The following is a 12,886-nucleotide window of genomic DNA, read 5'->3' as shown; positions in this document are numbered from 1 at the left end:
TTATATAATAATATATAATAATAATATTATTAATTATTAATAATATTATTATTATATATTATTAATGATATTATATATCATTAATAAGGTGTGATGTAATAATAATGATATTATTACATCACACCTTCAGGGAGTCCAAAGACTCATCGAGGGAGGGCATTTACTCTACAACTCTACGTCTCACTACTCCACCAACCTTCATCATCTAACACCAACGCCATCTACCGCTGACTACCACCACTAGTGGTAGTTGGCGAATCAGCTGCAGCCCTTACCAACAATAACAATATGCATTGTATATTGTTTAAGAATATGCACGGTTAGCCTAGTGGCTTTGCTCTTTGCAACCATATGACTGGGGAAGGAGTGTCCCAGGTTCGATTCCTGTCGAAGAAGTGAGGAATTTGAAGATCTTCCTCAGCCATAGCCAAGTTAGCCAGTCTTGGATGTGGGCAGTAGGGTTTTTTCTGCCAGTTTATCTGGCGTTTTTCTTCCAGCAAGCAGGCAAACCGGCCCTGTGAACATACGCTACTACAGCCAAGAATATATCCTCCCCCAGCGGCAGGTCGGTTGGGAGTGGTACTAACAAGAAGTCTCATCTAAGTAACACGTGGACCCTGCATAGGAAGCGGGAATAACGTGTAGTGAAAGAAGATTGTTTAAGGAAATTAACAACATATTTGTTAATAAATTAAATTATTTACTTATTATCCTATATTTTGCTGAAGTCAAATCGGCATCATCATCAGGGGATTAATACACTTGTATTAGATATGTGCATGCAGACACTTTATTAACAAAATGAAAAAACCAGAGAGATACAGGAAGACCTAAAGTCCTACAATTACACCACCTCCTAGCTTCAGTTGGTTGTTGGTCTGACTGTCTGCGAATGAGGGTTTCCCATATGAGTGGGAATCTGATACAACCATATTTGTTTAGGTTGGGATAGTTGGTAAGGGCTGCAGCTGATTCGAGGAAAAGCCTCTCGAACTTGAATTTGCTTCAATGGAGTAAGGTGACTTTTTTCCAACGGATCCTGTGCCAGGTATCCAGGGCATGGTCTGCTAATTCTGAGTGTTAGTAGTTGTGGTATCAGATAGGACAGACAACATCCGTATATCAGAGCACCAGGATATACGGATGTTGTTTGTCCTACCTGTTTGTCCATAATAAAGAAAAGTTGCAGCTGCAGAGTGGCGTTCCCCCCCCTCACTAAAGCACGACCACCAAAAACCAACATATCCAATAGTGAATATAAGGCTCTACTTGAAATGAAGAAAGACAAAGAAATAGTAATCGGCAAAGCGAATAAGGGGAACGCCACCGTGGTGCTCAACCATACTGACTACACAGGTGAGCTCAATGCTTAATTATTAGATCGGGCTACTTACCTCCCGATTGAATACAATCCAACTCAAAATTAGAAAACTCCATCGGCACCTTAAGAAGGTCACTTCTTGGCCTGTGGAAGTTACTAACAAATTAAAACCTTTTAACTCTAGACCCCCCCCCCCCCTGTTTATATGGGCTCCCAAAAATACATAAACAAAAATGTGCCATTACGTCCCATAGTGGATGACATTGATTCCTCCCACATACAAATTAGTCAAACATTTAGCCAAAGCGCTCTCACACACTGTACTGGCAACACACTGTAAAAATTCGATTGTAGCTTAAATATTCCAAAGCACATTACATTGATTTTTTACTTAGGTCAAGTCCCATGAGAATGTTGTAAAAATAACTTGTTTGTCTCTGTATATTTTGTACTAGATATTTTTGTAAATAACCCTTTGGAAGTTAACTGTATATAGTCCTTTAATAAGAATATTTTAGAGTGTTAAAAACAAAGATAATGTTTTGCCGCCGGAGCTGTATGTAATAGATCTAAATGGCGGCATAAGAAAGGTTGTTTATGAAATTTTTGTATGTATGTGAAAGGCTTACAAGCTCTGCACGTAAACACCTCCGAAGTCAGTCTGAAAGGTTCAAACAACTTTCCTATGGCCGGCAACTTACAATCGAAAGATAGCACAGAAGAGAACAAAGGGCAGACCGAACCTTGAAACTTAAGATGAAAGAATCATGCCGATTTCTTCTCAGTTTATAGAAAACCCACCCATACAGGCAGGTACATTCACCAACAATCCCCCCCCCCTCACAACAATATGGAGTGGTGAAAACACTATACAACAGGGCTAAACTAATCTGTTCTAACGACATGGCCCTAAACACTGAACTAAATCACTTCCTTAACACTTTCTCAGCCAATGGCTACAACCCCCCAAAAATACTAAAACCAGTAAACCACAGCTCCCCCCCATCACAATAAATATTACTCTAAATCCATCACCATTTCCTACATCCAGGGCACCTCGAAAAAATTACCAAAATCCTGAATAAACATGACCTGACCTCTTGTTATAGACCATATAGAAAATTGGCATCCCTTATCCACTTTACTAAAGACCAACCACTTCCCCTAGACCTACCTGGTGTATACCAGGTCCCTTGCAGCTGTAAGCTGTCCTACTTTGGCCAAACAGGCAGGACAGCGAATTTCAGAACACAAGGACTACATCCGATTTCACCAGTACAGACACTCTGGGCTTGCAGACCATGCTCTGGATACACGCCACAGAATACGGTGGAAGAAAGCCACAGTAATACATCATAGCATGTATAAATTTGAAAGACTATTCATAGAATCAGCCTCAGCCCTAAGAAACATGCCAAACCTCAACAAATTTGGATGCGTGAGACTGCCCCAAATTTGAGAGATGTACATCTTGAGAACTTCAGCCCAACGGCCAAGAATACCTAATATAGCCCGCTAGTGGGCACCATCAGGACTTTAGGAAAAACAGTAGTTTCCTCGCTTCGACCTCATTTGCTGTTTTTAGTGCCTGCATGCACGTGTCTTAATCTTATGTTCCCATGAAGATGGCAACGTGACATTGCCGAAATATAGGAAGTATATATTAAAGTTTATTTTAAATATATATTCCAGTATACGTTGTGAATTCCTAGTTATTTAGTAAGAAATGAAATTTCATCTTGGAAATTCATACGAGAATGTGCAAGAAAATTGGATTCCTCTGATCTAGTTGTTTAACCTGTCTCAGTTCTTGCAAGGGTTCTGAGGGAATTGAAAGAGGGAAAAATAGTTTCGTTACATAAAGGAGACTCCAAGACAGAAGTAGCAGATTACAAATCACTTGATAGTATCTACATTGTTGTTAAACTATTCAGTAGAAAAATTGAGAAAAAACCTTATCCAACTGAACAGCGTGACAGTTCAGTTGGATAAGGGAAATAGCTACACTATGATGCTGCTAGGCATTTGACAGAATACCTTATGGAAAACTATTACAAAAGTTGGGGCAATTGGGAATGGTTATAAAACTAGTGACATGGATGTGGGAAGGAGTGCTGACACACAGACAGACACCAGAGAGTAGTATGGTGGAGTGCCTCAGGACTCTGTACTAGGTTCTTCTTATTCTTAAGCTTTCATGAGCCATTAAGGTTCTTAGCTGTGGACTTCACAACTGCGACCGTCTCAAGGATAAGAAGGTTGGCACTATGTCTGTAGATGCATGTGTTCACTAGCCTGGATTTCCTGATCTGGGGGATGAAAAGCCCGAGTTTCTGGGTGAAAAAATCACCTACCTCCATATGAGACCAGCTAACTCACCTTTAGTCAAAAGAGACCAGATAAAGGCTTCTCATGTCTTGGACAAGAATCGAACCCAGGTCTTTCTGACCAAAGGGCTTTGTCTATACCGACTGAGAGCTACAGAGGTTCAACTGTACTAGGGTCACTACTCTTTAATTTGTATATTAATAATATAGGGCATTATTTGAAGGGGGGGGGTATTCGGTTGTTTGCTGATAATACTGGGAAGGCAGTAATTGATAATTGGGGATAAAAAGATTACATTCTGTGTATTACATTGATAGCACTGGATTTCTGAAAGTTATAGGGTAGGGGTTTTGGTGTGATGGTAGACAGAGAGTTGAAGTTCAGAGGATATGTTGCAAAAGTTAGCAAAATAGCTGAAAGGATTACTTGGATGTTTAAGAGAATTAGCAAGTAGAGATGGGGGGGGGATATTATCTCTGTCTTCATAAGACTGTGATAGGTTGCATTTGACTTGTGCACAGAGTTGGTCACATGAGTTTCTTCAGAGTGAGGAGGTTGTGAGAGTATCCAGAAATGAGTAAGTGTCCAAACTGGTGACAGGTCTGTGGACCTATGAAGATGGACTAAAGGTCCATCTTCATAGGGAGCATTCCTATGCTCCCTTTGCAACCCATACACCAGTGGTCGCCAAAGGGGTCGATAAGACATTGTTAGGGGGTCGATTCGGGCTCAGGAGTCGATTGGGGGTCGACAGAAAAATATAAGACATCATTGTATGGGTAATATTTAATTCGGTTAACTTGGATTACCTCCATGACAAAAGACATGGAGGTAATGACAACGCAATTAAGAGTGAATCGTGGGATCAGTACCTCCATCTTACAGGCCCATGAATAGGACCTGTAAGATGGAGTAAGGTCACCAATCAAGTAGGCCAAAACGACGTATTTACGAATAAGCGGATGTTGGTGGTTCCTGCCGGATCCCGCAGTGGGAGCGAGATTGCAACACGTGCGTGATTCTTATTTACTGATACTTACAAGTATTCAATCCCAGTCTCATTTTTGCAAATCGACATACAAGTGAGCGTTAATGTTTTAAAATTCATCAACATACATATTGTAATTCAATCGTTATTCATTCACGAACTAAACTTCTCTATGTTGAAGAGTTGAGCAGCGCTGGTAATAATACCAGTGATATTAATACCAGTAGTTTATTAATATCACTAGTAATACCAGTGATATTGCCAGTGATAGTAATTATTATTATTATTTCCCAAGACCTCATGGAATGGAGTCAAAGACTCATCTGGGAGGTCCTTTTATCACACACACATCTCATCATACCGTGCCTTAAACACACTCAAACTCCTTGCAGACACCACACTCTCAGGCAAGGCATTCCAATCATTCACAACCCTGCACGAAAAAAACCTGCCTCTCACTCCCCTACTCACACCCTCTTTATACAGTTTCCAGGGATGACCTCTGGTTCTCCCCTGATCTCCCACTATTCTCTGTAGAACTTCTCCACCATTGATCTTATAACAACCCCTTACCAACTCGTAGGTCTCTATCATATCTCCCCTCTTCCTTCTCTCCACCAGACTCTGCAAATTACAGCTTCTCTTTCCTAATATTCAACATTCCAGAGGTCTGAAACTACCTTAGTCAGTTGCCTTTGGACCCTTTCCAACCTTCTTTCCTTCTGAAAACCCGGTGACCAAATTTGGGCACAATAGTCCATGTGTGGCCTAATCAAAGCCTTATACAATGGAACAAGAATCTCCCTACTTCTACACGTCAGTGTCCTCCGCATCATTCCCAGAAGTCTTTGTGTTGTCTTCACAATTTTGGCGATGTGTCCCCTAAATTTTAGATCCTTATCCACTATCACCCCCAGATCTCTTATTTCCTCTACCTCCAACAATATATTCTCACCAAGCATAAATTCTGCATCCCATCTTTGTTTTCCAAATTTTAAAACCTTACATTTTGCAACATTGAACTCACATCCCCATTTGCTTGCCCAATCACTCAATTTATTCAAGTCTTCTTGCAAGGCCACAACATCTTCACTACCCTTTATGGTTCATCCCAACTTTGCATCATCTGCAAACAACTGAATATCTCCATCCAAATCTTCACCAATATTATTAATATACAAGTTAAATAGTAATGGCCCTAAAACAGACTCCTGAGGCACTCCACTAGTGACTTTCCTTTTCCTGGATATGGCACCCCCATACACAACTTGTTGATACCTATCAGATAGCCAGTCTCCAATCCAATGCATTAATCTAATATCCAACCCCATCTGCTCTAGTTTGACTGTCAACTTATCATGAGGTACTCTATCAAAGCCTTTGCGAAATCCAAGTATATTACTGTGTATCCTTCTCCTCTGTCCAAGGAAGCAGTCACTTTATTGTAATAAGTAAGTAGATTACTAAAACATGACCTCCCTTTAGCAAATCCATGCTATTCATCAAAGATTATACCATTGTTGTCAACCCAACTCTGGATCCTAGTTCTCACAAGCTTCTCCAACAACTTAATCACGACACCTGACACACAGATAAGTCTATAGTTTAATGCTTGAGTTCGATCACCTCCTTTATGAAGTGGCACAATCTTGCCCTCCTTCCACTCCTTAGGAACTTCACCAAGTGCAAGACTCGTATTAAAAAAATATGTCAAGGCAGGTGTCAACTGCCTGGCACATTCCTTCAGAATATGTGGTGATATATTATCAAGTCCCACAGCCTTATTTACATCTAGTTTACTCAACTTCCCAAACACCTCTTGCTCACTTACAGTCGGTCTCTCCTCCCCATCATCAACTGCTCTCAATCTCTCCATGAAGTCACATTCACAAATTGAAAGATCTTTATGAACTGCTCATTAAGTATCTCCACCACATTCTGCAACAGCTGTCTTTATACCATTTCCTTCAATCAATGTCATCCTTCCATAATCAATCTTTCTTTTGCTGGCTGCATATCGAAATAACTCCCAAGGATTCTTTTTGGCTTCATTAGCTAACTGCTGTTCATACCTCTCTTTAGCTACTCTCACCAACCAAGTCACCCTCCTTGCCTGGTCTTTGTAGTTCTCGTGGAATTGGTTATTTCCACTTCTCTTATGCTGCCTCCACAATGTCCGTTTTCTCTGTATCGCATGCTTAATCTCTTTATTCAACCATCTCACACCTACCTTATTTAACCTTCTCACCCATTGTATACATTTAGACATTTTATCTACTAAATAGTTTTTGAAAATCCCCCAAGCTGCATTGATCTCTTTTCGAGCTAACTCCTCATTCCATGCTACACTGCAAGCTGTCTCCTGAGCTCTTCGTAATCACCCCCCTTGTAATTCCACATATACCCTTTTTTCACAGGGGTCTTTGCAATGCTGGCAACCACCCAGATAATCACCTCATGGTCACTTTCACCAATTGGTGGATGATTTGACACCTCATTTATAATTACATCCTCCGATGAGATGACCAAATCCAAGACCCTTAATCCTCATGTGCCCTCTGTTACATACTGTCTGAGGTAGTTTTCCCTCAAAAACTCAAGAAACTCATTTTCTTTACTTCCAGTTGCTATCTCTTCATTCCAGTCTATATTGCCATAATTAAAATCACCCATAATGATCACCCTTTTCTTATTTGCTTGGCTTATTTGACTATACATTTCACTATCACCACCATCCACATTACCAGGTCTATAACAACATCCCACCAAGTATTTGATTCTATTCATCTCTATCTCACACCATACTGCCTCAAAACCACTGGCCCTATTTCTCTCTTGCATCTCTACCTTGTATGGACATAACTCTTTCTCTATCATCAATAGCACTCCCCCTCCCTTTTTACCCCTTCTATCCTCACGAAACACATCATACCCTTCCATCTCTATTCCTGTCAGGATGTCGTCCTCATCTAACCATGTCTCACTTATTCCGACAATATTTGGGTGAACAGACGCAATTCGTGCAACCATTTCATCCGCCTTGTTTCTTATACTTCTAGCATTGGTATACAAACACGACAGCTCATTTCTGGATCTACAGCTAGTTCCACTGATACCACTCACTCGATGTGATCTCTCCATGCTGGACTGGGGCCATTTCCCTTTCTGCTTCTTCATTTTAGAACCCTTTTCAATTTCATCTGTTTCCTCTTGATCCCTGATCATCCCTTTTCTTTCCTGCCTACACATGCTCTCACCTCCTCTTGGAGCATCCACCTTTCTCACGCTGTGTATCCCTGTCCACCCTGAGCCTCCCCGTTTCCCTGCTCCTCTTGAACACCCATTGTCTCATTTTCTATACTCATACCACTCACTTCCCCATTCATTTCCACTTCTTCAATCTCTCCTGTCTTAATCTCCTGCTCTTCATCACTCCCCTCTCGATCTGATTCATTCTCTCTATTCACTTCTCTACCTTCCAGCAGCAGTCTCTCCAAGCGACTCACACCATAACCACTCAAATGCAGTCCATCGCTCCCATACAGCTCACTTCTTCCTTCAAACTCATTCCATACATTAACAAACTGTACTCCCATCTCCTCACACATTTCAGCCAGAATATCATTCATAATCCTTGCTCTCTGCCTCATTTCACCACAATCATACCTAGGCAACACACTGACTACCCTTCCTGTCACACTATTCTCTTTTATCTTTCCAAGCAGCCTCCTGATGTTCATTCTGACATGCTCTTTGTTCTCTCTCAAATCATTTGTACCAATTAATACTATTAACGCTTTTGCTCGTTCTCGCCTCATATCCAATGCCTCAATCACTCTACTCATTTTAACGCCTTGAAAACATACCTTGTGCATTTTATCCTCTAGCACACCTTTAATAATTGAGTCGCCATACAACGCCACTCGCTCATCTTTCGTTAACTCTTTCATGCCATCATGATTTATTTTAATAGTTTTGACCTGAATTCTCTTAATTTCATTCCGCATCCATTTCATTTCTTGCTTCATCCATTCCAATTCACTTTCCGAATCTCGTGACACATTCTCTCTATCATTAAATCTTTCTAACTTTCGACCCCCTCTTCTCACTTTCCCTCTCATTCATCCTTCTTTGTTTCCATACTTTCGGTCCAACATACATCCAACTTTCACTATCATTCTTCTCACTTTCACTCTCATTTATCTTTCTTTGTTTCAGTACTTTCGGACTAACATGCATCCAACTTTCGCTATCATTCTTCTCACTTTTACTCTCATTCATCTTTCTTTGTTTCTGTACTTTCAGTCCAACATGCGTCCAACTTTCACCATCATTCGTTCTTTTTTCGCTATCATTTATTCTTTCGCTTTTTTTCACTTGCGATTTCTGCATCATGCGATTTCTACTTTCATTCGTTCTCTCAATTTTTTTTCTTTCCGCCACTCTCGCCTCACTTTCGTCCCTTTCCCTTTTAACATCCGTTACAGTTTTCAAATCGCTCTTTTTCTTTTTTCCTGATTTTTTAACATTTTTTTGCCTTTCTTTCTCACCATCCTTCTCTTTCAAATGTGCACTCGTGACACAATCGTTACTAACACTTTCTGTCATCAATTTCATATTTGCATTCATCAGTTCCTCATTCAGGTCACACTTCGCACACACCCTTCTTCCATCCGCACTAAACATCCACAAATAATTTATGTAATTGAAGGAATACATATAACAGATCTCACACTTAATGAAAAACTGAAATCTTAATTAAAATCATGGAATGACAATGCCACCGCCATCCCCCCCCCCTGCAGATTACTAGGTCTAATAATAACGATTTCGTAATTAAGTTTAGGCAAGAAAAATCCCCCACACCAATAATACTGGTAGCACACAATGTTTACAGCTGCTCTTACTCAAACAATTACACATATATAATTAATTATTCCTAGAATAACTTATCTGAATCAGGAGCTCTTCTTAGGTATGGCCACAGCGCTTGGCTCACTAGCGCCCTCTTTTTCATATAGTAGCAGTAGTAATAGTAGTAGTAATAGTAATATAATAATATATGCTATATTATACATACAATAAACACTGTAACTATAAAATAAACAATCTAAAAACTCACATAAGTGTCTTTTTTTTTCCCTTTTCCTATTATAATTACATAATAGTAAAATATAGGGGGTCATTAAAAACTCAAGAAACGCTTGAAGGGGTCAACAGGCAAATAACTTTGGCGACCCCTGCCATACACTAATGGTGTATGAGTTGCAAAGTTTAGTCAGTGGATATGATAGAAACTTATAAGTTGCTGAAAGGGTTCTATATGATTGATACAAAAGAAATTTTTCAGTATATATGACAGATAGAGAGAAAACTAAGGGACATCCTTGGAAATTGTGTAAAAGTGTGTAGACTATATTTTTTGTTTAGAGAGAGGTGAATGATTTTAATGAATTGCCAGAGATAGTTATGAGTGCCTTGGCAGCAAATGGGCTTAAGAAAAGGTATGATAAGCATCGTATGAATAATGGTTAGTGTGGGTCTTCTATGAATAGCCATTTGACTCATGGAGATAACTGTGTAGAAATAATAATAATAATCTGATTTATAATCTTATTTTGTGATTTTCGTTTTATTTTATTTTTTCCAAATTTATTTTTGATATGATATGAAATTTGATGTGAAATATTTAAATGCTTCTTTTGAGTATCTTTGAAACTAGTTTGCAGATATCTTCAGTTAAACATGCTCAACTAAAGTTTCTTGAATATTGTTTAATAAGAAAATATGTAGTTTAATGAAATTATAATACAAAAATAGAAAAGCAGCATTAAATAAAATTGCATTTCATTAGTTCTGAAAAAATGTTAATTTAAATTTACTATACCTACTGAAATTGAAAAGTAACAATTAAATATTATTTCTTACAGAAGTCCCTTCCAGATAACCTTTTCATTAATTACCTCTCTCGTATTCATCGAGAGGAAGACTTTTGTTTTATTCTGAAGGGATTTACTCGGCTTCTGAACAATCCACTGATTCAAACATATCTTCCTAATTCAACAAAGAAGATTCAGTTTCATCAGGAACTGTTAATATTTTTCTGGAAAATGTGTGATTATAATAAGGTAGAAAGTCTTTAGTATACTCTTATTTTGACTCTGTTTTTTTAAATTTTCTTCTTCTTTCCTTCCCCCCCCTCTTAAAACCTAATAGAAAATGGTAGTTATGCATTCTTATCATAGTCTTAGAATTCATATTATTTAGATTATAAGTGGTGTTTCCCAGATTTTAGAGCCTGTGTACCCCTTTTAAAATTTTTGTAATACTGGTATACCCCTCTCAGGCAAAGGCAATTTGGAAGAAGTTATAATAATATTTCATACAAACACAAATAATGATAAAGGCATTTATATTTTAACATTCACATTACACTAAATTACAAATGTGAAACGTTTTTTAAAAAATCATTAATTACATTTCAGTCCTATGAATCCCATGTATATACACTAGAAATTATAAGATAAACTTCATGGTTTGAACTATTTGAATATAAACTTTTAATGCAAAATTTTAATTTGAAAAATTAATTATAGAATAGATTGCATCTATCTGTGACAACATGGTGACAAAAATATAAAAGTAAACAAAAAATCAAAATTAAAACAGTGCACACATCTGGCTTTTATCTGTTAACTCTAAATTGCTAGCAGAACAGCTGGTTTAAAGATAAAAATAAAAAAAAAACCTAAGTTCATATTGCTCAAAGACAAGACCAGCTGGTGATATTACAGGAATGAGAAAGAGCCAAAGGCTTATATGGGGACTGAGGTAAATGAAATGGAGACACATAGCATATTACAGCAATGGACAAAAGATATTTAAATTAAGGGGATATTAAATCCCACATTATTTCAAAGCCGAATTAGAAATTCAAAGATCGGAATCAAAGAGTTTCCTGCCGAATATAGTAAACTATAAAAGTTTTGGCAGATTGTAGCGTAAGCTAAAGCATGTAGTTCAACACTAGGGCAACTCGTTGCAAAGGTGGGAAAAGTTCTGATCACTATTCTTAGTATTACCCATAATGTAAAACACATTCCCTGGGAGATGTATGATGTTATACATTATGGTGGAAGGTTACTACCCAGACCGGTTTCAACCTTTATTGAGGTCTCATCAGTGAGTAGGTAGACCAGTTAATACTGACGTTATAGCAAAAAGAACTTATGTACTTTGCTATACGAGTCGTCAAAAAGGTGCACTCATAAATTACTTACTTAAATAAAAGAGCCAGTAGGCTCTTTTATTTTTGACAACTCGTACAGCAAAGTACATAAGTTCTTTTCGCTATAACGTCAGTATTACCTGGTCTACTACTCACTGATGAGACCTCAATAAAGGTTGAAACTGGTCTGGGTAGTAACCTTCCACCATAATGTATAACATCATACATCTCCCAGGAGATGTGTTTTACATTATTGGTAAACTAGGAAAACTGGGAAAAGTTCTGATCACTATTCTTAGTGATCAGAACTTTTCCCAACTTTGCAACGAGTTGCCCTAGTGTTGAACTACATGCTTTAGCTTATGCTACAATCTGCCGAAACTTTTATAGTTTACTATATTCGGCATGAAACTCTTTGATTCCGATCTTTGAGTTTCTTATTCGGCTTTGAAATAATGTGGGATTTAATATCCCCTTAATTTAAATAATGTTACATCGCCGAAGTGAAGCCTATTGGCTCTTTTATTTAAGGACAAAAGATATACTAGATTGGATTCTGCAGGAGGAAAAACAGCCACAATAGGAGGAGAGGACATATGGGAGGAAGGAAATGGAATTTATGCAGTTACCAAGGAATTATTACCTGAGACAGTATGTGATAGAATACACTAGGGGTTTGAGAGTGCTTGATCTAGTAATTGCATCTGAGAATTTGTCTATAACGAATATGACTACATTGCCACTAAATGTGTGGCATTTTCATTTAAGACGGAGTGTATGTGGAATTGCATAGTCTTAGGAGATTACTTGGATCGGTGCCATAGCATGTAAAACTGCAAGTGCTGGATGTTGATAGTGCATGGGAAGTGGTAAAGGAATGTTTGAGGGAGGTAATGGCAGACTGCATACCTAGAATCAGGAGAGTAAATCAAGTGAGAATTAAATGGTGGAATATCACCATTAAGCTGGAGTTGCAAAAAAAATAAACAATTGTGGAGGGAATTTATGGAGAAAGGTGAGC

At 38.4% G+C, this 12,886-nt stretch overlaps 1 protein-coding gene across 1 annotated transcript in view; it reads left to right on the top strand.

Annotated features, from left to right (window-relative positions):
• Window positions 1-12,886, top strand: part of LOC150109067 (protein HID1) — a 423,878-nt gene that overhangs the window by 213,494 nt on the left and 197,498 nt on the right. Inside the window, exon 9 of the mRNA XM_090405286.1 lies at window positions 10,568-10,765. Within this exon, the coding sequence (XP_090261412.1) occupies window positions 10,568-10,765 (198 nt within the window). The remainder of the gene's footprint in view (window positions 1-10,567; window positions 10,766-12,886) is intronic.

This window comes from Typopeltis vanoorti, chromosome 2 (genome assembly GCF_054136105.1).
Source record: "Typopeltis vanoorti isolate ZY-2024b chromosome 2, IOZ_Tvanoo_1.0, whole genome shotgun sequence".
Lineage (NCBI taxonomy): Eukaryota > Metazoa > Arthropoda > Arachnida > Uropygi > Thelyphonidae > Typopeltis > Typopeltis vanoorti.
This window is presented reverse-complemented; position numbering and strand designations above follow the sequence as displayed.